This window comes from Papio anubis, chromosome X (genome assembly GCF_008728515.1).
Source record: "Papio anubis isolate 15944 chromosome X, Panubis1.0, whole genome shotgun sequence".
NCBI classification, from domain to species: domain Eukaryota; kingdom Metazoa; phylum Chordata; class Mammalia; order Primates; family Cercopithecidae; genus Papio; species Papio anubis.
Window position 1 is genome coordinate 92982639 of NC_044996.1, and position 27683 is coordinate 93010321.

The following is a 27683-nucleotide window of genomic DNA, read 5'->3' on the forward strand; positions in this document are numbered from 1 at the left end:
TTTTTTTGAGACAGTCTTGCTCTGTTGTCCAGGCTGGAGTGCAGTGGCGTGATCTTGGCTCACTGCAACCTCTGCCTCTTGGGTTCAAGTGATTCTTGTGCCTCAGCCTCCCAAGTAGCTGAGACTACAGGCATGCGCCACCCCATCTGGCTAGTTTTTGTATTTTTAGTAGAGATGGTGTTTTGCCCTGTTGGCCAGGCTGGTCTCAAACTCCTGGACTCAAGTGATCTGCCTGCCTCAGCCTCCCAAAGTGCTGGGATTACAGGCATGAGCCACTGCACCCAGCCAAGGGACCCTTTACATTTAAATTCTCAAAATGACCCTAGGAAGGAAATGCCAATAGCTTCTTTTTTTTTTTTTTTTTTTGAGACGGAGTCTGGCTCTGTCACCCAGGCTGGAGTGCAGTGGCCGGATCTCAGCTCACTGCAAGCTCCGCCTCCCGGGTTTACACCATTCTCCTGCCTCAGCCTCCCGAGTAGCTGGGACTACAGGCGCCCACCACCTTGCCCGGCTAGTTTTTTTGTGTTTTTCAGTAGAAACAGGATTTCATCGTGTTAGCCAGGATGGTCTCGACCTCCTGACCTCATGATCCGCCTGTCTTGGCCTCCCAAAGTGCTGAGATTACAGGCTTGAGCCACCGCGCCTGGCCAATAGCTTCTTTTTATACATGAGACTAAGGCACAGAGGTGTGATGACTTGTCCGTGGTTCTCAGAACCCATGCCTGTGCTCCTGCCACTCCAATAGAGAAGTATGTGCCACACATATTTTTAGACCTGTGAGTTGTGATTTTTTCATCTTTTTCCAGGTGAGGAAATGGAAGGTCACCTAAGAAGTAGTGAAAGAGTAGTGAAAGTAAGATTAGATCCTGGTCTGTTGGTTCTAAGCCGAAGCTTTCAAGCTTTTTTTTTTGAGACTGAGTCTCACTCTGTCACCCACGCTAGAGTGCGGTGGCGTGACCTCGGCTCACTGTAACCTCTGCCTGCTGGGTTCAAGTGATTTTTTTTTTTCCCGCGGAGTCAAGGTCTTGCTCTGTCACTAAGGCTGGCATACAGTGGCACAGTCATGGCTCACTGCAGCCTCAACTTTCTGGGCTCAAGCAACCCTCCCATCTCAGCCTCCCCAGTAGCCAGGACACCTGGAGTGTGCCACCATGCCCAGCTAATTTTTGTATTTTTTGTAGAGATGGGATTTTGCCATGTTGTCCAGGCTGGTCTCAGACTTCTGAGGTCAAGTGATCCACCCACGTCTGCTTCCCAAAGTGCTGGGATTACAGGCGTGAGACGCCATGCCCAACCTAATCATAGTCTTATACCGTCTCCATGGAAGGACTTGGGCTGCTATTTTTATGGCTGAGTAGAAAGGTGTTGGAAATCAGATCTTCAGTTCAAAGTCATATATAAGTTGTTTAGGGACAGTCTTGAGATAGAAATTATAGAGACTAAACTGTTCCTCCTTATGCACCAGCCCGACTAAACTTTTCTTTTCTTTTTTTTTTTTTTGAGACAGAGTCTCTCTCTGTCGCCCAGGTTGGAGTGCAGTGGTGCCATCTCGGCTCACTGTAACCTCCATCTCCTGGGTTTAAGCAATTCTCGTGCCTCAGCCTCCTGAGTAGCTGGGATTACAGGCACACAACCATGCCTGGCTAATTTTTGTATTTTTAGTAGAGACGAGGTTTCACCATGTTGGCCAGGCTGGTCTCAAACTCCTGACCTCAGGTGATCCACCTACCTCGGCCTTTCAAAGTGCTGGGATTACAGGCATGAGCCACTGTACCCGGCCTCAACTTTTAAAACAATATCTATTGTTTTGGCCTGGAATGGTGGCTCATGCCTGTAACCCCAGCATTTTGGGAGTCCAAGGTGGAGGATCTCTGGAGCTCAGGAGTTTGAGACCAGCCTAGGCAACATAGGGAGACCCTGCTTCTACAAAAATCCAAAAACTAGCTGGGCATGGTGGCTCATGCCCATGGTTCCAGCTACTTGGGAGGCTGAGACAGGAGGATCACTTGAGCCAAGGAGGTCCAGACTGCAGTGAGCTGTGATACTGCTACTGCACTCCAGCCTGGGCGACAGTCAGACCCTGTCTCAATAAATAAATAAATAAGGTCTGGGCGTGGTAGCTTACGTCTGTAATCCCAGCACTTTAAGAGACCGAGGTGGGTGGATCACTTGAGGTCAGGAATTCGAGACCAGCCTGGCTAACATGATGAAACCCCATCTCTACTAAAAATACAAAAATTAACTAGGTGTGGTGGCACACGCTTGTAGTCCCAGCTATTCAGGAGGTTGAGGCAGGAGAATCACTTGAACTTGGTAGATGCGATCTCGGCTCACTGCAAGTGAGCCCAGATTGCACCACTGCACTCTAGCATGGGCAATAGAGCAAGACTCCATCTCAAAAAATAAATAAAATAAATAAAACTTTTTTTGTTTTCAGATTCAAAATAAATAAAATCTTTTTTGTTTTCAGATTCTAAAATGAAGAAAATAAAAGCTGTAACTCCACTACTGAAAAGATAGCCACTGTTAATGTTGAAAACCTTATTTATTTGAATAGCTGATACATGCACATGGTATACAATTTTAAAAATCCTTAAGGATATACAGTAGTAAAAAGAAGACTCCCTTGACCCTAGCTGCTTCGTTTCCTTTTCAGAGGCAATCACTACTGTACTGTTTACATTTTCATATATTTGTTTCCTATGCCTTCTCTTCTCCCAAGTTTTATTAAGAAAATTTGCAAGCATATATGTGCATTACTTAGTCATTTGGAAGTAAATTACAGACTCAATTACATTTCACCCCTAAGTGCTTCAGCATTCACCTCTTAAAATCATCATTCTCGGCCGGGCGCGGTGGCTCAAGCCTGTAATCCCAGCACTTTGGGAGGCCGAGGCGGGTGGATCACGAGGTCAGGAGATCGAGACCATCCTGGCTAACATGGTGAAACCCCGTCTCTACTAAAAATACAAAAAACTAGCCGGGCGTGGTGGCGGGCGCCTGTAGTCCCAGCTACTCGGAGGCTGAGGCAGGAGAATGGCGTGAACCTGGGAGGCGGAGCTTGCAGTGAGCCGAGATCGCGCCACTGCACTCCAGCCTGGGTGACACAGCGCGAGACTCCGTCTCAAAAAAAAAAAAAAAAAATCATCATTCTCCTGTACTACCACTATTCAGTGATCACAACTAAGAAAATTTCCTCACGTCATCAATTATCCAGTTTATATTTAAGCTTCCTTGACTTGCTCCCCAAATGTCTTTTTGTTATTTTGGAACCAGAGTCCAGTCAAAGTTTGTGCACTGTTTGCCTATGTCTCAGAAATCTCTCATGTTTTGGAATGGTTTTCTCAACCTTTTTTTGGGGGGCAGGGGTGGGACAGAGTTTTGCTCTTGTTGCCCAGGCTGGAGTGCAATGGCACGATCTTGGCTCACTGCAGCCTCCGGGGTTCAAGTGAGCCTCCTGCCTCAGCCTCCTGAGTAGCTGGGATTACAGGCATGTGCCACCATGCCCAGCTAATTTTGTATTTTTAGTAGAGACGGGGTTTCTCCATGTTAGACTGGTCTGGAACTCCCAACCTCAGGTGATCCGCCTGCCTCAGCCAAGCCACTGTGCCCAGCTCAACCTTTCTTTTTAGACACTGATTTTTTGAAAAGACCAGGCCATTTGTCTTTGAGAACATCCCACATTCTGTGTTTGTATTAAGATTTCCTCATGGAAACCTTACTATGTTCCTCTATATTGTATTGCTGTATTTCCTAGAAACTGGAAGATAAGTCTAAAGGCTTGTTTAGATTCAAATTAGGCTGGTTATGGTGGCTCATGCCTGTAATCCCAGCTCTTTGGGAGGCCACAGCAGGAGGATCACTTGAGGCCAGGAGTTAGAGACTAACCTGGGTAACACAGCAAGACCATGTCCTTATTATAACAAAAAATTAAAAAAGAAAAAATAGATTCAGGTTAAATATTTTTGGCAAGATACATCATAAATGATGCTGTGTGCTTCATATTGTATCAAAACAGGAATATGCTCTTTTTTTAGATGGTGGTAAAATACACATAAAATTTCCTAAATTAACCATTTTTAAGTGTACAGTTCAGTAGTGTTAAATATATTCACGTTTTTGTGCAATACAATCTCTAGAACTTTTTCATCTTGCAAAACTGAAAATCTATACCCATTAAAAACCCCCAGGCCAGGCGTGATGGCTCATGCCTGTAATCCCAGCACTTTGGGAGGCCAAGGTGGGCGAATCGCAAGGTCAGAAGATTGAGACCCTCCTGGCCAACATGGTGAAACCCCGTCTCTACTAAAAACACAAAAAATTAGCTGGGCATGGTGGCGTGTGCCTGTAATCCCAGCTATTTGGGAGGCTGAGGCGGGAGAATCCCTTGAACCGGGGAGTTGGAGGTTGCAGTGAGCTGAGATCATGCCCCTGCACTCCAGCCTGGCGACAGAGCAAGACTCTATCTCAAAAGAAAAAAAAAGACTCCCATTTTCCCCTCCTCCCAGCCTATTTTTAAATTTTACTTTATATTACTATTATTATTATTTTGAGATTGAGTCTCACTCTGTTGCCCTGGCTGGAATGCAATGGCACGATCTTGGCTCACTGCAACCTCCACCTCCCAGGTTCAAGCGATTCTCCTGCCTCAGCCTTCCAAAGTAGCTGGGATTACAGGCGCCCACCACCACGCCCAGCTAAGTTTTGTATTTTTTTAGTAGAGACAGGGTTTCACCATATTGGTCAGGCTGGTCTCCAACTCCTGACCTCAGGTGATCCACCCACCTCAGCCTCCCAAAGTGCTGGGATTACAGGCATGAGCCACTGTGCCTGGCCCACTTTATATTATTTTAACATCATTGAGTTTTGTGTCTTGTTTGTTTCACCTATTGTAGGCTTTTGTCCATGTCATTAAAGGTTGTAGAACTGTCCATTCTGTGAATATGCCATTTCTTTAGATTGGGTTGTAGCTTCTTTTTTTAAATTATTCTTTCCTCTTTTTTTTTTTTCACTTTTTTTTTTTAAAGAGAGTCTTGCTATGTCACCCAGGCTGGAGTGCAGTGGTATCATCATAGCTCACTGCAGCCCTGAACTCCTGAGCTCAAGCGATCTTCCCTCCTCAGCCGAGTAGCTGGGACTACAGGCGCATGCCACCATGCCCAGCTAATTTTTAAAGTTTTTGTAGAGACTGGGTTTTGCCTTGTTGTCCAAGCTGGTTTCAAACTCCTGGCCTCAAGCGATCTTCCTGCCTCAGCCTCCCAAAGTGCTGGGATTACAGGTGTGAGTCACTACGCTTGTCCTGGGTTCTAGCTTCTGGCTGCTATATAGTAACTGCAAGAGGACTGTTTTTCCTAAGCCTTTGACCCAGAGCTTTGGTTGTGCTCAGTGTTTGTGGGGACAGAGGAGTAGTCTCTCTTCCCATTAGTCTGAGTACTGAGTGATTAGGGGACATTCTTGTTTGTCTCAATATCTTTATTCCTTTTCCTCTCCTCTTCATCCTGACTTTCCCTCTACTGCCTTGTCCCTCTTCCCTTAGGTAAGTCAAATCTCATGGATGCCATCAGCTTTGTGCTAGGTGAAAAAACCAGCAACCTGCGGGTAAAGACCCTGCGGGACCTGATCCATGGAGCTCCTGTGGGCAAGCCAGCTGCCAACCGGGCCTTTGTCAGCATGGTTTACTCTGAGGAGGGTGCTGAGGACCGTACCTTTGCCCGTGTCATTGTAGGTGGGTGAGGCCAGCCAGAAGGCTCTCCTTGGGTCCTGGGAGGTGGCTAGACTAGTGGACTGGAACAGGAAGGGGGCCTGACCCTTGCCAACTCATGCATTGTCTTGTAGGGGGTTCCTCTGAGTACAAGATCAACAACAAAGTGGTCCAACTACATGAGTACAGTGAGGAATTAGAGAAGTTGGGCATTCTCATCAAAGCTCGTAACTTCCTCGTTTTCCAGGTGGGCGTTTTTAACAGTTATTGGCTATCCCGTTTTTGCCAGACCATGTCCCATCCCCACTGTGCCTGCTCCATCTCAGGCTTTATCATCTCTCCCTTGAACTAATGTAGCACCTTGTTCACTGAGCTTCCCGACTTAAGTCTGGCCCCTAAGCCAGGTTCATCTTATGAGGACACACATTTGTTTTGTTTCCCCTCCCTTTTTTCCTTAAAGCATTTCAGTGATTCCTTATTGCCTTAAAATGGTGGTTCTTAAACTGTAGTCTCCAGACCAGCAGTATCAACGTTACCTGGTAACATGTTAGAAAATGCACGTTCTCAGGCCCTATCCTAGACTTCCCGACTTGGAAGAAACTGTGGGGTGGGGCACAGCAATTTGTGTTTTATCAAGCTATCCAGGTTATTATGATGCTGGCTGAAATTTGAGAACTATTGCCTTAGGATGAGATCCAAACGCCTAAGCCTGTCATTTGGGAAACACCATCATCAAAATCCAAATACCATCTGCATGTTCTTCTCCTCCAGCCTGGCACTCCAGCCTACTTAAACCATTTATGGTTCTGCAAATTCACCTGCTTGCTTTGGCCTACAGGTCTTTGCATATTAATTTTCCTCTACATAGAATAACTTTTTCTCTTTATTTTTTTTTTTTCTTTTTGAGACGGAGTTTGGCTTGTCGCCCAGGCTGGAATGCAGTGGCACGATCTCGGCTCACTGCAACCTCCACCTCCAGGGTTCAAGCGATTCTCCTGCCTCAGCCTCCCAAATAGCTGGGACTACAGGCGCCCGCCACCACGCCTGGCTGATTTTTATATTTTTGGTAGAGATGGGGGTTTTACCCTTTTGGCTAGGCTGGTCTTGAACTCCTGATCTCAGGTGATCTGCCTGCCTCAACCTCCCAAAGTGCTGGGATTACAGGTGTGAGCCACTGCACCCGGCCACCTTTTCTCTTTTATTTTCTTGGTTAGTTTCCCTCCATCTTCCAAACTCAGCACAGATGTCATCTTTGGGAAGCCTTCTGAGATAGATATCCCTATCAGTCTCCTACCCCCAAGCGTCATTTTATCCTTTTCCTGTGCTGCTTCTGTTACTGCACGTAACACTTTCTTGTCTTTGTCCCTTTGGCTCCCTGTGCTCCTCAGAGGGCAAGGAATTTGTCCTTAAAGCCCAGTGTGAAATGTGGCACCAGGGGCGTGGGAGAGAAAGTTGGTAACTTTTTCTGGATGAAGGAGTGGAAATGGGTAAGGTGAACTGGGCTGGCTGGGGTCTGAAGTGGAAGAGTGTTTCAACCTTTACTAGGGTGCTGTGGAATCTATTGCCATGAAGAACCCCAAAGAGAGGACAGCTCTGTTTGAAGAGATTAGTCGTTCTGGGGAGCTGGCACAGGAGTATGACAAGCGAAAGAAGGAAATGGTGAAGGCTGAAGAGGACACACAGTTTAATTACCATCGCAAGAAAAATATTGCGGCTGAACGCAAGGAAGCAAAGCAGGAGAAAGAAGAGGTAGGTGGCCAAGCTACCTCTTGGCTCTGAGGGACCAGGATGGAGCCAGTGCCTTATCGATGCACCCCTGCCACCATTCCCCTGTTTGCACAGGCTGACCGCTACCAGCGCCTGAAGGATGAGGTAGTACGAGCTCAGGTACAGCTGCAGCTCTTTAAGCTTTACCATAATGAAGTGGAAATTGAGAAGCTCAACAAGGAACTGGCCTCTAAGAACAAGGAGATCGAGAAGGACAAGAAGCGTATGGACAAGGTGGAGGATGAGCTGAAGGAGAAGAAGAAGGAGCTGGGCAAAATGATGCGGGAGCAGCAGCAGATTGAGAAGGAGATCAAGTAAGAGGCAGACCTGGGCCTGCGACTTACGGGAAACCAAGAGGCCGTGCTGTTTATTAGGGTTCCTCCGAGCCCAGAGTTCAGTACCCATACTCATTTCTCTGTTATTCTCCTGACTTGCTTTTGTAAGAACCAGACACATTTCTTGACTTGCAGTTTAGACAAATAGAATATTTAAGCACTCAGGCCCTGGGTAGACAGGTGCTTAGATGAGGGAGAACTCAAAAGGGGTGGTGGCCTTGCCAAGAAGGAGGAACCAGTGTGAGGTCTAGCCAGTGGAGTGGCTGAGAAGGCCTTCCTAGAAGAGGAAAACTGAAGCTGGAAGTTTAAAGGATAGGAATTTGAGGGGCCAACTAAGTAAATACAGGATGTTCTTGGGAGTTGTTAATGAGCGTCCTGGCCAGGGTTGAGGCAGAGTTGGTAGCTTTGCCTGATGGAGTGGCTGGCTCATAGATCCTGAAAGTCATACCTTTCAGGGAGTAGTCAGACTGCCCCTTTTTTTCGGGATCTGTGGGGCATCACGCCCTTGTTCTTTTAGGTAATTCCCTGAGGTTGGCTCAGGGGCTCAAGCTCCCCTTTGGGTGAAAAGCTTGGGAACCCTCCCTTCTTCCATAGTGCTCACTGGTTTCCCCCACCCCTCTGGCAAAAGGGAGAAGGACTCAGAATTGAACCAGAAGCGGCCTCAGTACATCAAAGCCAAGGAGAACACCTCCCACAAAATCAAGAAGCTGGAAGCAGCCAAGAAGTCTCTGCAGAATGCTCAGAAGCACTATAAGAAGCGTAAAGGTGACATGGATGAGCTGGAGAAGGAGATGCTGTCAGTGGAGAAGGCCCGGCAGGAGTTTGAAGAACGGATGGAAGAAGAGAGTCAGAGTCAGGGCAGAGATCTGACCTTGGAGGAGAATCAGGTAAGCTCTGGAAGGGGTTGGCAGGGAGGAGATCCCTGGGCTGACATCTGCTGACTTGGTCATCCCTGTTCTCCTTCTCTGTCCCTAATACAGGTGAAGAAATACCACCGGTTGAAAGAAGAAGCCAGCAAGAGAGCAGCTACCCTGGCCCAGGAGCTAGAGAAATTCAATCGAGACCAGAAAGCTGACCAGGACCGTCTGGATCTGGAAGAACGGAAGAAAGTAGAGACAGAGGTGGGCTATAGTTATAAGATTAGGGATGATACACAGAAAAGGATACAGGTTGACCATCCCCAATCCAAAATAATCCAAAATCTGAAACGTTTCTGGTCTCAAGCATGTTGGATTAGAGTTACCCAAGCTGTAATGATAGTCTTTTTTTTTTTTTTTTTTTGAGACAGAGTCTCGCTCCTGCCCAGGCTGGAATGCAGTGGTGCGATCTTGGCTCACCACAACTTTCGCCTCTCGGGTTTAAGCAATTCTCCTGCCTCAGCCTCCCGAGTAGCTGGGACTACAGGCGCGTGCCACCGTATCCGGCTAATTTTTGTATTTTTAGTAGAGATGGGGTTTCACTATGTTGGCCAGGCTGGTCTTGAAATCCTGACCTTGTGATCCGCCCACCTTGGCCTCCCAAAGTGTTGAGATTACAGGCGTGAGCCACTGCACCTAGCCATGATAATCTTAATGATAATGACAATAGCTCACATCTGTTGAGCACTTACTGTATGATAGGCAGTGTTCTTTGCATGTATTCAGTCATTTAATTCTTCATTTATGATTACCTTTATGGAATGGCTACTGTTACCCTATTTTACAAATGAGGAAATTACAACACAGAGTAATTTGCCTCAGGTCACAAGATTATTGTTATTTTTGAGACAGGGTCTGTCTCCGTCACACAGGCTGAGGTGCAATAGTGCAACCATGGCTCACTGCAGCCTTGACTTCCCAGGCTTAAGCAATCTTCCAACCAGAGCCTCCCGAGTATCCAGCACTACTGGTGCTTGCCACCATGCCTGGCTGCTTTTTTTTTTCTTTTTTTTTTTTTTTTTGAGAGACAAAGTCTCATTCTGTTGCCAGGCTGAACCCAGTGGCATGAATCCTCAGCTCATGCGGCCTCTGCCTGTATCGAGTTCAAGTGATTCTTTTTTTTATTTTTATTGTTTTGAGATGCAGTTTCTCTCTTGTTGCCCAGGCTGGAGTGCGGTGGCACCATCTCGGCTCACTGCAACCTCTGCCTCCTGGGTTCAAGCAATTCTCCTGCCTCAGCCTCCCGAGTAGCTGAAATTACAGGCACCAGCCACCATGCCCAGCTAATTGTTTTTTTTTTGAGGCAGTCTGGCTCTTATCCTTAGGCTGGAGTGCAGTGAAGTGATCTCAGCTCACTGCAAGCTCTGCCTCCCGGGTTTACGCCATTCTCCTGCCTCAGCCTCCCGAGTAGCTGGGACTACAGGCGCCCGCCACCTTGCCCGGCTAATTTTTTGTATTTTTTAGTAGAGACGGGGTTTCACCTTGTTAGCCAGGATGGTCTCGATCTCCTGACCTAGTGATCCGCCCGTCTCGGCCTCCCAAAGTGCTGGGATTACAGGCTTGAGCCACCGCGCCTGGCCAATTTTTATATTTTTAGTAGAGACGGGGTTTCACCTTGTTGGTCAGGCTGGTCTCGAACTCCTGACCTCAGGTGATCCACCCGCCTTGGCCTCCCAAAGTGCTGGGATTACAGGTGTGAGCCAACGCACCTGGCCCGGTTCAAGTGATTCTTGTGTCTCAGCCACCCGAGTAGATGGGATGACAGGTGGGTGCCACCACACCTAGCTAAATTTTTTGTATGTTTAGTATAGATGGGATTTCGCCATGTTGACCAGGCTCATCTTGAACTCCTGAACTCAAGTGATCCGCCCGCCTCGGCCTCCTAATTTTTTTATTTTTGTAGAGTCAGGGTTTCTGCTGGTTGCCCAGGCTGGTCTTAAGCTCCTGCCTGCCTCTGTGATCAGCCTGCCTCGGCCTCCCAAAGTGTTGGGATTACAGGCGTGAGCCACTGTGCCCGGCCACTCACATAACTGTTAAGTGTCAGAACCAGACCCTGGGCAGAGTAGCTCTAAAGCCCACACTCTTACCAAATATACTTCACTTACTGCCTACCTGGTATCAATATTGTAATAACAACAATGATAGACAGTTGTCATAGTGTCCTAGGAGTGTACAGTGTTCCAGGCATTCTGCTAAGCACTTTTAAATATTTAAAAGAATGTTGGCCAGGCCTGGTGGATCACTTGAGGCCAGGAGTTTGAGATCAGCCTGAGTAACACAGTGAGACCCTGTCTCAAACTTTAAAAAATAATAAACTTTTTAAAAAGAGGAATGTGATAGTCATTAATATTAGTAGCAACCCTATTATTAAGCACTTAATGTGTATTCTATGCAGTGGAGATTACCCACATTTTACAGATGAGGAAACAGGTACAGAAAGGCCTGTGAAGCTTTTATCTTGATTTGAGCCTCCATGGTTGGTGAAGAAGATGCCTTGGCTGAGTAGAACACCTGTGAGAGGTTCTGGAGATCTGGAAGGCCCCCATCATCAGTTAGTAGATCCAACCGAACACCATCTATGTCTGCTTTTTAGTAGGCCTCCTATATTAGTGACAGATTATCCTGGACTGTTGGGCTCTTGGATGAGTGGGCACATAAGGGGTGTTATCTAGGGCTCCCGTGGTCTTTGCGTAAACTTGTGCAGGCCCTGGTGATAGAATACGTTTGTTTCCCAGGCCAAGATCAAGCAAAAGCTGCGGGAAATTGAAGAGAATCAGAAGCGGATTGAGAAACTGGAGGAATACATCACCACTAGCAAGTATGTAGCTCTGCAACTGTCCCCCTTACTTCCAGGCCTGTTCTTGTGACCCTACCTACCTGCCCATCTTCATGCAGGACCCCCAGAGCCTCTCTGAGCCAGGAGTATTTTTCTCACCAGCAGGAGTAACTCCTGTGTGCCCTCACTTTGTAGGCAGTCCCTAGAAGAGCAGAAGAAGCTAGAGGGGGAGCTGACAGAGGAGGTGGAGATGGCCAAGCGGCGTATTGATGAAATCAATAAGGAGCTGAATCAGGTGATGGAGCAGCTAGGGGATGCCCGCATTGACCGTCAGGAGAGCAGCCGCCAGCAGCGAAAGGCAGAGATAATGGAAAGCATCAAGCGCCTTTACCCTGGCTCTGTGGTAAGAGCAGAGGGGGAACTCATTTCCTGAGTACTTACACTCACTGTCACACGATTTTCCCAGTGCCCTGTGAGGACCGGGTTGCCAATCCCATTTTTATTGTCAGGGGAAATGAGGCTCCGAGAGGTTTAAAAAAGCACCGCTTCTAAGTGGAAGAACTGCAGTTTAAACCCAACTTGTTCTCCTAAGCTCATGTTCTTTTTTTTTTTTTTTTTTTTTTTTTTTTTAAATTTTTCAACCTGTCATACTAGGCAATCATGTTCTTTTCATCATAACAATTACGTTTTTCTGAAGGGTTTGTCTTGCTGTGTCCATGCCTCTGGGAGGGGAATTGGAAAACCAGGAAAGATTTTGGAGGCAGGTGGGACCATGGGGCTGGAATTACTCTCCCAGGAAGTAGCTCTGTGCGGTCTTCTATATGGGCTCTCTTGGCATGTATTAACTGGCCCAGTAGCTTTTAGGGACACCCTGAGCTTTATCAGACCTCTTGATCTTTTGACCTCTTTCACCCAATCCTGAGTTCCCAGGTTCCTTGAATATTATCCCATACCTGGGTTCAACTTAGTTTGGTTCCACTAATATTTCCCTGTCACTTCTCTAGAGGCTCTGCTGGGGAGGTAGGTATGATTAGAGTCAGTCCCTGCTCTCTTAATCTGATAGTTCTTAGGGAACCAGGCTTGGTTTTGGAGACTGCGGGAAGGGAACTGGTAAAAGAGATTGATTGATTGATTGATTGATTGATTGATTGATTGATTTTGAGATAGAGTCTTGCTCTTTCGCCCAGGCTGGAGTGCAGTGGCACAACCTTGGCTCACTGCAATCTCCGCCTCCTAGGCTCAAGCGATTCTCCTGCCTTAGCCTCCCAAGTAGCTGGGATTACAGGTGCCCACCACCATGCCCAGCTAATTTTTTTGTATTTTTAGTAGAGACAGGGTTTCACCATGTTGGCCAGGCTGGTTTTAAACTCCTGACCTCAAGTGATCTGCCCGCCTCAGCCTCCCAAAGTGGTAGGATTACAGGCGTGAGCCACCATGCCCAGCCAGATTTATTTCACTAAGTACTTGTGAAAATTTGAAATAATATATGTAAGATATTTGGCATAGTGCCTGGGTGGCGGTGGTCTGTAAAATGGTAAATGAGGTTTAGAAAGGTGATCCTGGATTCAGACACGACTGCTTGAAGTCATTGCTTGGGAGCCATAATAGTCTTTTTCTTTATAGCATGGGGTCTGTGTTCTTCTGTGAGATAGGAAAAAACCGAAGTGTTTTTTCTACTGTCACACAACCAGCACAACACTTCACTTCTGACACCAGAAGTGTGGGGGTTTTTCCTCACACACCAAGCAATTCTCCAGCAGACATCAGCTGGGTGACCTATAATTCACTTCAACTCTGACACTATTTATCTGGAGATAGCATCAGATCCCATGGGTTAGGGGCTCAGTCCAAGACTTCAGATGCCAATTGCAAGTCTCAGGTTGTGACTTGTGGTTCTGACTGACCTGCTGTAAATTACAGTTCCTGAGAATCCCTCCCTGGGTTCGATTAATTTACTAGTGCAGCTCACAGAACTCAGGAAAATGTTTTACTTATGTTTACCCATTTATTATGAAGGATATTACAAAGGATGCAGAGAAGAGCCAGATGGATGCATAAGGCAGGGTATGGGGGAAGAGGTGTGAAGCTTCCATGCCCAATCTGGGCAAGCCACCCTCCAGGTACCCCCACACAGGGGCTTCATTATGTAGGCCTGATTGATCAAATCATCAGCCATCGGTGATCAGTTCAAACTTCAGCCCCTCTCCCCTTCTGAAGGTTGTGGGGGTGGAGCTAGGAGTCACAAATCTCATCCTGCCTTGGTCTTTCTGATAACCAGCCCCTATCCAGAAGCTATCTATGGGCCTCTAGCCATAATCATCTCATTAACATACAAAATGCTCATTCCTGAGATTCTAAGGGTTTTAGGGGTTGTGTGTCGGGAACTCCCGCGTAGAAGACTAAATATATATTTCATAAAACACCACAGTCCACTTTGATCTTCAAACACAGATCCCTTACATCAGAACAATCATGTAATAGAAAGAGGCTGGGGGCCAGCGGATCACTGGAGGTCAGGAGTTCGGGACCAGCCTGGCCAACATGGTGAAACCCCATCTACTAAAAGTACAAAAATTAGGTGGGCATGATGGCGGGCACCTGTAATCCCAGCTACTCAGGAGGCTAAGGCAGGAGAATCACTTGAACCTGGGAGGTGGAGGTTGCAGTGAGCCGGTATTACGCCCCTGCACTCCAGCGTGGGCTGCAGAGTGAGACTTCGTCTCCAAAAAAAAGTAGAAAAATAACTGGTACATTACTAGAATCCCATTTAGTCATTAATTAATAATTAGTCTAGTCCATGATCATGTCATGAAAATGTTTCCTAGGGTGAGACCATTCAGGTTTGCAGGCTTTTATTCAATCTTGTTAGGTTCCAAAATGAGGAGTGTTCTCAGCAAACATAGCTTCACACTTTCAGGCATCTGGGATAATTGTGCTAAGAGACAATATCTCATGCTCTGAACCTGTTTTGAGGTGTTAATATAATACTGAGTTTCCCTCATTACATAACTCATTTATTCATTTCTTTACCTCCCTTCTGTTGCCCAAACTTTTCCACCTTTGGAAGGGACATTAGGATTGGCCACTGTGCTGATCTAGAGTGCACACAGCAAGCTAGTCTACAATTGCCTCCTCCTCAGTCCATACAGTTCCATTCAGTTAAGGTAGGGTTACTTGGGTACAGAACTAGTGGGCTGTCTTTTTTGTTTGTTTTGAGACAGGGTCTTATTATGTTACCCAGGCTGGTCTTGAACTCCTGGACTTAAGCGATCCTCCCACTGCAACCTCCCAAGTAGCTAGGATTACAAGCACACACCACCATGCTTGGTATTGGGTTATCTTAACCACTAGGCAATACAGTTGCGTTCACTTCCTGATATAGATTCTAGTCTGTCCCCCTTTCCACACTGGGAATTAGGATTCCTGAGCCAGCTCCCAAAAGCTTCATACTTCAGTTTTCCCTTCCTACTTTACTCAGTATGGCCGCCTCATTGACCTGTGCCAGCCCACACAAAAGAAGTATCAGATTGCTGTAACCAAGGTTTTGGGCAAGAACATGGATGCCATTATTGTGGACTCGGAGAAGACAGGCCGGGACTGTATTCAGTATATCAAGGAACAGCGTGGGGAGCCTGAGACCTTCTTGCCTCTTGACTACCTGGAGGTGAGGCTTCTTGGGGATTGGGTCAGGCCAGTGTTCAAGGGCCCCTCTTCTAGTACTCCCTGTTTGTGTTCTGCCACTGACTGAGCTTCTCCCCACAGGTGAAGCCTACAGATGAAAAACTCCGGGAGCTGAAGGGGGCCAAGCTAGTGATTGATGTGATTCGCTATGAGCCACCTCACATCAAAAAGGCCCTGCAGTATGCTTGTGGCAATGCCCTTGTCTGTGACAACGTGGAGGATGCCCGCCGCATTGCCTTTGGAGGCCACCAGCGCCACAAGGTGTGGATTCTCTTGCCCAGGTTGAAGCTGGACAGGCTCAGTACTGGAGATTCATTTGTTCAGCTTCTCCCCCTCTTCTCTTTTCCCCCTGCTGTGTGTAGACAGTGGCACTGGATGGAACCCTATTCCAGAAGTCAGGAGTGATCTCTGGTGGGGCCAGTGACCTGAAGGCCAAGGCGCGGCGCTGGGATGAGAAAGCAGTAGACAAGTTGAAAGAGAAGAAGGAGCGCTTGACAGAGGAGCTGAAAGTAAGCCACAGGCAGTGCTGTTTTTAGCAGTGGGAGTCCTAAGCCTAGGTCAACCACCACCTTACCACCTAGCCCTTCTTTCTTGTTCCCTTCAGGAGCAGATGAAGGCAAAACGGAAAGAGGCAGAGCTGCGTCAGGTGCAGTCTCAGGCCCATGGACTGCAGATGCGGCTCAAGTACTCCCAGAGTGACCTAGAACAGACCAAGACACGACATCTAGCCCTGAATCTGCAGGTGGGGCCTGGCCTTCAGCCCTGTTCTCCAAAGGCCATCCACACATTCCTGGCCTAGGTTTCTCTGAGGATGGGGAACTTGTTTCACTTACTGTCTCCTCCCAGCCTGCCGCAGGAAGCCAAGTATAGCATAGAGTCAGACAGCCAGGGATTCAGAGCTTGGCTCTGCGTTGAGTATGACATTAGGCAAGTAATTTCACCTCTCAGTGTCAACCTTCACATCTTAATCTGTGAAATGCAAGTTAAGATAATACCTACTCGGCCGGACACGGTGGATCACCTGAGATCAGGAGTTGGAGACCAGCCTGGCCAACATGATGAAACCCTGTCTCTACTACAAATATAAAAAATTAGCCGGGCATGGTGGCAGGCGCCTGTAATCCCAGCTACTTGGGATGCTGAGGGCAGGAGAATTGCTTTAACCTGGGAGGTGGAGGTTGCAGTGAGCCAAGATCGCGCCATTTTACTCCAGCCTGGGTGACAGAGAGAGACTCTGTCTCAAAATAAATAAATAAATGATACCTACTTTATGGGGTCATTATTGAATGAGTTAACATGTAAAGTGCCTAAGACTGCTATGTGTTCAGTTTATGTTAGGTGCTATTGTTAGCATAATTTGTTCATTCAGCAATTTGAATTTTTGAAAGTGAGCTGTGGGCATTTCAGTCCCTGCTTGTGGTAGTAGTGGGGTGGGGGGCAGTACTGTTCTAGGTATATTAATTTTTTTTAATTATTATTATCGAGTACTTCCCCAGACCACCCTGGAGGTCTTATGTGTAGTGTGTGTATTTATATATCTTTTTCTAAACTCAAAAACCCTAAACTGAATTCTGAAACAACTCTGCCCCCAGGGGTTATAGATCAAAGATTGAGACTTATACCTAATGTTTACTGTATGCCCAGCCCTATGGATTGAAGCTGGCTGAACTGGATGCCAGGGAAGAAGCCATGTGATGGCTTCTGTGCAACATCATGGAGACTTGACTAGGGCAGTAGTGCTAAGCCAGGTTCTCTCAGATGTGGAGAGCTAGCCCTTCCTGACTGTGGGACCAATGCAGTCAAGGTAGCTTTTCCTCCAAGGACTCTGGTCTGTTTTGTCCTCTCAACCCATTGCCTGTAGGAAAAATCCAAACTGGAGAGTGAGCTAGCCAACTTTGGGCCTCGCATTAATGATATCAAGAGGATCATTCAGAGCCGAGAGAGGGAGATGAAAGACTTGAAGGAGAAGATGAACCAGGTTGGTAGGGTGTGGGCCATGCCAGCGTGTGCATCAGGGCAGGACTGGGACTGGAAGCAGGACAGACTAAAAGGGCCGATGCCCTCCCTGGCTTCTCTTCTCAGGTAGAGGATGAGGTGTTTGAAGAGTTTTGTCGGGAGATCGGTGTGCGCAACATCCGGGAGTTTGAGGAAGAGAAGGTGAAACGGCAGAATGAAATCGCCAAGAAGCGGTAGGTGGGAGGATTGGTAGAAGATACTGGGATGCCCTTGAGGCTCTAACCTGACATCCTTGGAAAACCAGATGCTGTCATAGGCAAGGGTCAGCTCTTAGAACTGTGTGAGTTTATGTAGGTAGGCCTTAAAGAACAGAAATCAGGAGGGCAGTATGGCATAGTTATAGTGGTTAAGAGTGCTAACTCTAAACTTGATTTCCTGGATTCCTGGATTACAGCCCCAGCTCCACAACTCGTTATCTTTGGCAGTGACTTGACTTCTGTAAGCTGCAGTATCTGCAGAATGGTATAATGATACCTATCTCATGGCATTGTTGGGAGGATCAGGTGAAATAATTTCTTTTTTTAAGATTACCTGTTTTCCTTTTTTTTTGTTTTCCTGAGATAGGGTCTCACCCTGTTGCTGAGACTGGAGTGCAGTGGCAACCTTGACCTTCCCAGGCTCAGGTGGTCCTCCCACCTCAGCCTCCTGAGTAGCTGGGACTACAGATGTTTGCCACCACACCTGGCTAATTTTTGTTTTTCTGGGTTTTTTGTTGTTGTTGTTGTTGTAGAGATGGGGTTTTGCCATGTTGCCCAGACTGGTCTGGAACTCGGGCTCAAGTGATCCTCCTGCCTCAGCCTCCCAAAGTGCTTGGATTACAGGTGTGAGCCATAGTGCCAGCCTTTTTTTTTTTCCTCAAGATGGAGTCTTGCTCTGTTGCCCAGGTTGGAGTGTAGTGGCATGATCTCGGCTCACTGCAATCTCCGCCTCCCAGATTCACGCAATTCTCCTGCCTCAGCCTCCCGAGTAGCTGGGACTACAGGTGTACTCCACCATGCCCGGCTAATTTTTTGTATTTTTAGTAGAGATGGGGTTTCACCATGCTGGCCAGACTGGTCTCGAACTCCTGACGTTGTGATCCGCCCACCTTGGCCTCCCAAAGTGCTGGGATTACAGGCATGAGCCACCACACCTGGCCCCAACCCCCACCTGGCCTTTTTTTTTTTTTTTTTTTTTTTTAACCTTTTTAAAAGGTATTTAGCAGCTCACATAGCATCTACTAAGAGCAAGAAATACTAGCTTCTGTTGTTATTATCATAATGGGCAATGTGAGGTGGAGGGAGGCGGGAGATTAAATTCTTGGTTGAAACAATAGCCAGAAGAAAATAATCTTCTCGTTTTTCCTCACTTTAGTTGATTCATTCATTCAACAAACCTTTGTTGAGTACCTGCCTTGTGCCAGGTTGTCTTGTGCTAGGTATTGGAAGGGAGACGAGGGAGATGGAGGTAAGACAGATGAACACAACACAGTCTTTGCTGAAGGACGTCATCCCTTGTAACCTGGGCTTCAGTTAGCAGTTTAGCGCTTTGCCCATACAGTAAATATTCATTGCTGTCCTACCTTAAGCCAGTCTCAGGGGATACAGAATTGAATCAGACTCTTGTTTCTTTCCTCAGGAAACTATAGAGTACTGGGGGAAACATCAATTTGAGGACAGTGTGATCAATGGTGTAATTATGGTAGATACAAAATACTGAAGGAATTTTCAAGGAACTGCAAATCAACAACAGGAAAAATAAAATCAATGACAAGAAACCCAGTAGAAATGTGGCAAAGTACTTATGATATCTAATGCAATGAAAAAAGTTAAAAAAACAAAAGTGGCAAAGAATATAGATAGGCTTTCATGGAAAGAGAAGTTCAAGTGGCTAATGACCATAGGAATTGAGGTCTAACTTCTTAATCAGAAATGCAAATTAAAAAGTCTAACAGTATTTGGTGGAAATCTATAGATGTCCTGTGTAGTATGTGGAAAAAAAAAAAAATATATATATATATATATATATAAACCTATGGGTATATATCCCAGAGAGAGTCTTGCCATAGGGTCCCAAAGAGACACACATTCAGTGTTATTCATCTTGGCATAACTTGTAGTAGTGGGACATTGGTGGCAATGTAGACGGCCATTACTGGGGGAAGCATAAGTCAAATGAATATATAGACTGGAGTACCATGTAGGAGTTCACAGCAAGAACTAGATTTGTGGGCAGTAGTGGATAACTTATAAACCGGATATTGACCAGAAAAAAGAATAAAGTTTGTAACACAGTAGATTTGTGTAAATTTTAGGTCTAAGATATTTTACAAGGATATGCATTTTTAAGGAATGCATGTGTGTATGTCACTTGTGGTGTATGTTCACAGTAGGGAAGGTAATGGGAATGGAAATTGGGGATTGAAACAAAGAGGACAAGGGAAGAGTCTTGCCCAGGCAGTGATGATAAGTGTGTTATGAACTGTGGGATATGATTAACTCGCTTCTGCACCTGAAGTCTAAAAACGGAGGAACCCAACAAAGTGTAATAGAAACTAGGAACCTGCTCAGAACCGTCAGGAAAGGTTTTACAAAACAAGGAGTGATGACTGGAGACTGAAGAGTCAGTAGGATTTAGCCAGCCAGGCAGCAACAGAAAAAGGGAATTCCAGGCAGAACAGCATGCTTGGAGGTATGAGAGAGCATGCCTTGTTCTGGATACTAAGTAGTTTTTAATGTCTGGAGCATAAAAGCAGGGTCAGGAAGAAGGCGGGGAGTGGTGGAGAGGTCAGCAGGGGCCGGAACATAGAGGCCTTTATGAGTCATACTTAGGAGATTGGACATAAAATTGCATAGCTCAAAATTATAGTTAGTTACATTTCATTTGGATTATAGTGGTTAATAGGTTTAAGCTGCTAGCATGACATCTGGCAGCATCTGTCACACCATATTGGGAGCTGGAGAGGGCAATTGGAAGTTAGTCCTGCCTGGCCTGCCAGTGCCTGTGTATGCTGGTTGCATACTCTGAGTTTCTGAAGAGATGGAGGGGAGGACAATAGCAGGAATCCAGTATTTTCTCCATGTTTTTGTACTACCCAAGTTCTGCCCTTTAAGAGGTTTTGGGGGCAGAAGTTGGGATGCTGTAATTGAAGCCCTTGGACAAAAGTAAGCTGAGTACAGTCAATATACCTGGTGATAATAGCAACTAAAATTAATTGAGTAGTTATCGTGGACCCGGTGTGGTTCTAAGGACTTTATACGTATTAACTCATTTAAAAATCTCCCAATAACCCTAAGGTAAGTACTATTATTATGTCCATTTTGCAGATGGGGAAACAGGCCTGGAGAGTATAACCAACTTGCCTGAATCACACTACTAGTAAGTGGCAGAGTTGAGATGCCAATCTTATTAATCCACTACATTATATTGCAGTGGTGGTATACTAGAAAGAGCCCGAGTTTTGGTGTTAAATCTGGGTTTCAGTCTTACATGTGCCATTTACTAGCTGTGTGGCCTTAGGCAAGGTCTTTTACCTCTTGGCCTAAGTTTTCCTCATTTGTAAAATTAGGATAATAATGCCTACTTGCAGAGCTGTTGATTAGAGGATTAGAGATAATATATGTAAAGTACATAGAAGCTTAATAAATAGGAATTACCATAGCTGGTGGATTCAGATGGACTCTTATGCCTCCTTGTAGGAACTTGGAGGGCGCTAAGGTCTCCAATGTTTAAAGGGGAATAAATAAGGTTTGGCCGAATCTTCCCTACCTTATACCATGTCTACAGGGCTAGGCTGAGGAACTTATTTCTTCAGCTTCAGGGGACCGTTTTATGTGCATATGGATGGATGAAGCAGGTTGTGACTGAAAATCAGTAACTCTTGGTCCCTGAGCCCTGGGTCTAGTTTCCCTTTCTTCCCATAGCCGGATTTTGTGCATTGGTTATCTCTGATGAGATTATGAGTGATTCTCCCCCCACTTTTATACACAGTTTGGAGTTTGAGAATCAGAAGACTCGCTTGGGCATTCAGTTGGATTTTGAAAAGAACCAACTGAAGGAGGACCAGGATAAAGTACACATGTGGGAGCAGACAGTGAAAAAAGATGAAAATGAGATAGAAAAGCTCAAAAAGGTAAGGAAGGAAAGAATTAAAAGACTAACAACTGGGAGGAAAAATGGGAAGAAATATGACAGAAAGATAATGTCCACAACTTAGAAATTTCTCATCTAAACCAATAAGAAAAATATCAAGACCTAAACAGGAAAAATGGATAAGTGTCACAGACAGTTCAAGAAGACTTTCAAATAGTCCCTAAACCCATACAAATAATTTAGTCTTACTAAAGAAATGCAAATTAAAGCAACAGTCAGATGCAATGTATTTTCTAGTACATCATGGAAAATGTAAAAACAAAGGACACAATGCTTAAATACCAGCCATAGTATAGGAGACCAGTATTCTTTTTTTTTTTTTTTTTTTGAGATGGGGTCTTGCTATGTTGCCCAGGCTGGAGTGCAGTGGCACCATCTCAGCTACTGCAACCTCCGCCTCCCGGGTTCAACCGATTCTCCTGCCTCAGCCTCCCGAGCATTTGGGACTACAGGTGCGTGCCACCAAGCCCAGTTAATTTTTGTATTTTTAGTAGAGACGGGGTTTCACCATATTGGCCAGGCTGGTCTCGAACTCCTGACCTCGTGATCCACCCGCCTCGGCCTCTCAAAGTGCTGGGATTACAAGCATGAGCCACCGTGCCTGGCCAGGAGACCAGTATTCTTAATGTAATGTGGCACCATCCTTCAAGAAGCTTCACAATGCATTTATACCCTGTAACTCAGTAATACCTGAGGAGATCATCCAAAATGCTGGCAAGGCTTTATGCGAACACTTTGATGTTTTTAACAAGCATTATTTATAGTTCCAAATTGGAAACTACTCAGTGCCCCTTGGAAAGTGGGAATTTAGCAAATCATGCAACATTTGTAAAATTATTTATGTAGTGTCTTCAAACTTTAGTAATACACAGACCCTTTTTAAAGGAAAAGTAGTCCCTAAGATTGCCATTGTTGCCTTAAATCCGTGATGTTACTTACGTATATACAAATATATATACTTGGAACACTTAACCAAATGCTAAGACTAAGTTAAAAATTAAATACTAGCAAAATGAGCAAAATTTAGATTGACCATGTAAATTCAGTGCAACAAATGATGGTGTTTTGCTGAAACCTAGTCACTTCACAGTGTGACTGTGCTACTGACTGGTACAGCTCAGTTCTTTTGAGCTTAGCATGCCTGTGCCACCATGTATTGTGTGATGACTCAATTTTCTCACACTCTTTCTCTTTATACTACTATGAAGCCTTTGTTCCTTACATCATTCCCTCCTGAGGTGATTTGGCCTTCACTTGGTTTGAACTTACTGTTTGACTTTCGTCTGCCTATGTTTGTTGCTTGTTTGTGTGTTTTCTTCATTAACCCCTGATGATTAAAGTAGTACTCTTTGGTGTCTGAAATTTTTTTTTTTTTTGAGACGCAGTTTCGATCTTGTTGCCTAGGCTGGAGTGCAATAGCATTTGGCTCACTGCAACCTCTGCTTTCCGGGTTCAAGCAAGACTCCTGCCTCTGCCTCCCGAGTAGCTGGGATTACAGGCGCCCGCCACCACGCCCGGCTAATTTTTTGTAATTTTAATAGAGATGGGGTTTCACGATGTTTGCCAGGCTGGTCCCGAACTCCTGGCCTCAAGTGATCCACTCGCCTCGGCCTCCCAAAGTGCTGAGATTACAGGTGTGAGCCACCGCGCCCAACCTGGTGTCTGAAATCTTAAATGCAGTTGTAGCTTGGGCAGTAAAATCCTGAGGCAAGACAAGTTAGATACCTAGATGATTTGGGATATTACATATACGCAATTTTTTTACTTTTTATTTTGAAATAATTTTCAACTTTGCAAAAAATTGCAAGGAATAGTACAAAGAACTCCTATCTACCCATCACCAAGATTCATCGATCATCAACATGTTGCCACATTATCTTTTGCATTCTCTTGCTCTATATATATGCTTATTATTTTTTATGAGCCATTTGGGAGTAAGTTGCAGATATATCTCCTTTATGTGATTATTATTATTATTTTTTTTTTTTGAGACAGGGTCTTACCCTGTCGTCCAGTTTGGAATGCAGTGGCACAATCTCAGCCCACTGCAACCTCCGCCTCCCGGGCTCAAGTGATCCTCCCACCTCAGCCTCTCAAGTAGCTGGGACCACAGGCGTGCACCACCACACCCAGCTAATTTTTTTTTTTTTTGTAGAGACGGGGTTTTGCCTTGTTGTCCAGGCTGGTCTCGAACTCCTGGGCTCAAGCAGTCTGCCTACCTTGGCTTCCCAAAGTGCTGGAATCACAAGTGTAAGCCACTCCACCAGGCCCCCTTTATGTGACTTAAAATCAAAATGAAAACAAAAATTTTCCTTTTTAAAAATCAGAACATTATACATAAGGCTACGATCCCCTTTGGCTGATCCTAGTCCCCTTCCTCTTACCAGAGGTGATTCTTCCAGACCCTTTAAGGATTTACTTAAATACTTGTACATTTACATATGTGTATTCATAGAAAATGCACAGTATTGTTTGTGTGGGTTTTTTTTTTTTTTAAAAAAAAAACAAATGTTACTATACTGCAAATGACAGAAAGTTTTGATGTAGAAAAAAATGCTCAAATATAACATTTAGTCAGAATACAGAGTTTTAATTACAATCTAGTCCCAACTATGTAAAGCTGTCTGTAAATAATGCTGAGAGAAAATGTGCTAGAATGTTAATTGATTATCTAACTGATGAGATTGTGAGTGATTCCCCCCTTAATACTTTCTCTATACTTTTAACTTTCGTACATACACTAGATCACTTGTAAAATTGGGGTGTGTGGGAGAGGACAACCAAATTTTAAAAAGATAGGAGGCTGAGGGGTGATGGGGGTGTGAAAGCAAAGCTCATTGATGAGTGACTCCAATAAACTGCCTAGTAGGAAGGGTGGGAGCAGGAGAATATCCCAGGGTAAGATGGGGAAAGTCTTCACCTATTGTCCTGTTCCCACTGCTGGGACCAGGAGGAACAAAGACACATGAAGATCATAGATGAGACCATGGCTCAGCTACAAGACCTGAAGAATCAGCATCTGGCCAAGAAGTCGGAAGTGAATGACAAGAATCACGAGATGGAGGAGATTCGTAAGAAACTGGGGGGCGCCAACAAGTGAGTGTGTTCAGGCCTGGGGTGGGAGGACATAGATAGAGCAGGCAGCCTGCCAGATTTGGGTCTCACCTAGCCCCTGGACCTTTTTTAGGGAAATGACCCATTTACAGAAGGAGGTGACAGCCATTGAGACTAAGCTTGAACAGAAGCGCAGTGACCGTCACAACTTGCTGCAGGCCTGTAAGATGCAGGACATTAAGTTGCCACTGTCAAAAGGCACCATGGATGATATTAGTCAGGAAGAGGTGAGTATTGTGGCTGGTGGTGGGAGTGGGCTATGAACATCATTAACCAGGGATGGGGAGTGAAAGTGATCAGGAAGGGCAATGAGAGAGAAACGTGGGCAGATGGTGAAGGGACATGAAAAGGGATGCAGGAGAGATGAGGCAAGGTGCAGTGGTGAACGCAGGTGAGGCGGAAGGTAATAATAGCTTTGGTGTGAGAGAGAAGTTGAATTGGGAGTAGAGCTGCAAGCCAGTGAGTGGGTGGTGAAAGAGTTGAGCCAGGAAAGAATGAAGTAATTCATTAACCTTAGGGACCTGAGCTATATTAGCTCCAGCAGGTGACATAAATTGGTAGGAGTGGGAATTGAGGGACATTAGCCAAGAGCAAAGGAAGACAGAAAGCTGGGGGACCTGAGGATGATAGCTTAGCTGCAGTGAGGGAGATTGGCCAGGAGAGGGTTGGGTAAGGGACATCAGCAATGCAGAGGTAAGGAAGTTTAGTTACAGGAAAACCAGAGATACTAGTCAAAGAGGAGCAGTGGAAGCAAACATTTGTAGCAAGGGGATGGGAAATGTTAACTGAGAGGGGATTTGCATATATTAATATCTTGTCTTAGACCTAGTCATATATCTCAGTCCCATGTGTCTTTCTCCCTCCTCACTTTCCAAATGGCATTTCAGTTTAATTCAGTAAAATATTCTGAATACCAGAAATGTTCTGGGCATCATGGTAGCATGTGACATAATTACCCCAATCCTAACCACAGGCCTGCCAGACAGGCATTATCCCCACATTACAGGTGAAGAAACTGAGGATCTGAGAATGTGACTTGCCCAAAATCACAATGTTAGTAAGTGGTAGACCTCAATTTTTTTTTCTTTTTGAGATAGAGTCTTGCTTTGTCACCCAGCCTGAAGTGCAGTGCCGTGATCTTGGCTCACTGCAGCCTCCGCCTCCCAGGTTCAGGTGATTCTTGTGCCTCAGTCTCCCACGTAGCTGGGATTACAGGCATGCACCACCACTCCTGGCTAATTTTTGTATTTTTAGTACAGACAGGGTTTCACCATGTTGGCCAGGCTGGTCTCAAACTCCTGACCTCAAGTGATTCACCTGCCTTGGCCTCCCAAAGTGCTGGGATTATAGGTGCAACCCACTGCGCCTGGCCATAGAGCTCAATTTTGAACTTGAGTCATTCTGCCTGCAAAGCCTCTGTTCCTTCTGCCATGGTGCTTTCTAGCAAGGTGCTTTCTCAAAGATTGAAGGCTGCAAAGGAGCTCCCTATAGAGGTGCACTCTCATGGCCAGTCTGCTCCACTTGACTCTCTGTTGCCATTGCAGGGTAGCTCCCAGGGGGAGGACTCAGTGAGTGGTTCACAGAGAATTTCCAGTATCTATGCACGAGAGGCCCTCATTGAGATTGACTACGGTGATCTGTGTGAGGATCTGAAGGTGAGGATCAGCCACAGGCGTATGTGGAGGTGGGAGTTGGGTGGGAGTGGGACCATCTTCCTAGCTGTCCAGAGAGGGGGTTAGCCCATCGGGGAAAGCTGGCAAGGGAGGGAGTATTGAGTTGTGAGGCAGGATCTCCCCCTCATATACACACAGACATATGCACATTCCCTACCCCACACCCCGAGTTACTCCTGCCCTTTCCTGCTATCAGTCTTCCCCTTACCTGTGTGTATATAACTAAGCTAAGCCTAGGTACACACAGAGAAGAGACTTCAGTACAGTGAACAGATTGACCTCAGGTGTTCCTTAGGGCTCTTTCCTCCTCACTTGGCATTCTTTCATCCTGGGTATCACTTCACTTCCATGGCTTCCACTGCAATCTCTATGCTAGGTCTCACAGGTACCTCAAACCCTAGCCTTCCTCCCCATATTTACCCATCTCAGTCCCATTCACATGCTCAGCCAGAAATCTGAGCCTCATCCTTGACTTCTCCCTCTTTCACTTTACATAATCAATTAATTACCAAGCCCTGTGGATTCTGCTTCTTAAATAGATTTCTTTCTTTTTCTTTTTTTTTTTTTTTGAGACGGAGTTTCGCTCTTGTCGCCCAGGCTGGAGTGCAGTGGCGTGATCTCGGCTTACTGCTACAACCTCTGCCTCCCAGGTTCAAGCGATTCTCCTGCCTCAGCCTCCCGAGTAGCCGAGATTACAGGCACCCACCACCATGCCCTGCTAATTGTTAGTAGAGACGGGGTTTCACCATGTTGGTCAGGCTGGTCTTGGACTCCTGACCTCAGGTGATCCGCCCACCTTGGCCTCCCAAAGTGCTGAGATTACAGGCGTGAGCCAGTGTGCCCGGCCCTAAACATCTATTGAATTCTGGTTTTTGTTTCCACTGTCTCTAATGCAGGCCACTTTCATCTCACATAGCCACCTACAGGAGCCTCCTAAATAGTTTATGATGTGTTTCAATCATTATATTCAGGAGAATTTGATTTTTTTAACTTACGGAAAATTTCAAGCATATGGAAGTAAAGAGAATGGTGATAATGAACCTCAGGCACTCAGCTTCAACAGTTAAGCAATCTTGTTTTTTATACCCCCCATTGGACTATTTTAAAGAAAACTCTAAACATTACTCCATTCATAATTATCCCAGCATGTATCTCTAGAATATGAGAACTTTTAAGAAAAACAACCACAATGTTATACCTGAAAATATTTAACAATAACTCCACAATATCGTCTAATCAGTAAATGTTTAGATTTCCATGAAAGTCCCGTAACTTTTTTTTTTTTTTTTTTTTTTTTTGCAGTTTATGTGTTTAGATCAATATTCCAGTAAGGTCCCTATGTTAAAATTGGTCTCTGCTAGTCTATAACATTTTCTTCTTTGTTTTTATTTTATTTTTTCCTTCCTGTTTATCTGTGGAAGGAACTGGGTCATTGGTAGTATAGAATTGTCTGCATTCTGGATTTGGCTGATTATGTCCTCGTGATGTTACTGAACATGTTTTTCCATTCCTTGTATTTCCTATAAACTGGTAGGTAAATCTAGGGTTTGATTGGATTCAAGTTCTTTTTTT

The 27683-nt window shown here is 45.5% G+C and overlaps 1 protein-coding gene across 4 annotated transcripts in view; it reads left to right on the top strand.

Annotated features, from left to right (window-relative positions):
• Positions 1-27683, top strand: part of SMC1A (structural maintenance of chromosomes 1A) — a 62495-nt gene that overhangs the window by 2203 nt on the left and 32609 nt on the right. For all 4 annotated transcript variants that reach the window (XR_004180760.1, XR_004180761.1, XM_031660845.1 and 1 more), the window contains exons 2-19: positions 5537-5725; positions 5836-5948; positions 7247-7450; positions 7544-7782; positions 8432-8690; positions 8784-8924; positions 11456-11538; positions 11692-11899; positions 14975-15160; positions 15259-15438; positions 15540-15686; positions 15782-15919; positions 17039-17155; positions 17260-17366; positions 21163-21304; positions 24275-24420; positions 24512-24665; positions 25983-26093. Coding sequence is in view for 2 of the 4 variants with exons in the window: in XM_031660845.1 (XP_031516705.1) it covers positions 5537-5725; positions 5836-5948; positions 7247-7450; positions 7544-7782; positions 8432-8690; positions 8784-8924; positions 11456-11538; positions 11692-11899; positions 14975-15160; positions 15259-15438; positions 15540-15686; positions 15782-15919; positions 17039-17155; positions 17260-17366; positions 21163-21304; positions 24275-24420; positions 24512-24665; positions 25983-26093 (2864 nt within the window). In the remaining 2 variants the exon portion in view is untranslated. The remainder of the gene's footprint in view (positions 1-5536; positions 5726-5835; positions 5949-7246; positions 7451-7543; positions 7783-8431; positions 8691-8783; positions 8925-11455; positions 11539-11691; positions 11900-14974; positions 15161-15258; positions 15439-15539; positions 15687-15781; positions 15920-17038; positions 17156-17259; positions 17367-21162; positions 21305-24274; positions 24421-24511; positions 24666-25982; positions 26094-27683) is intronic.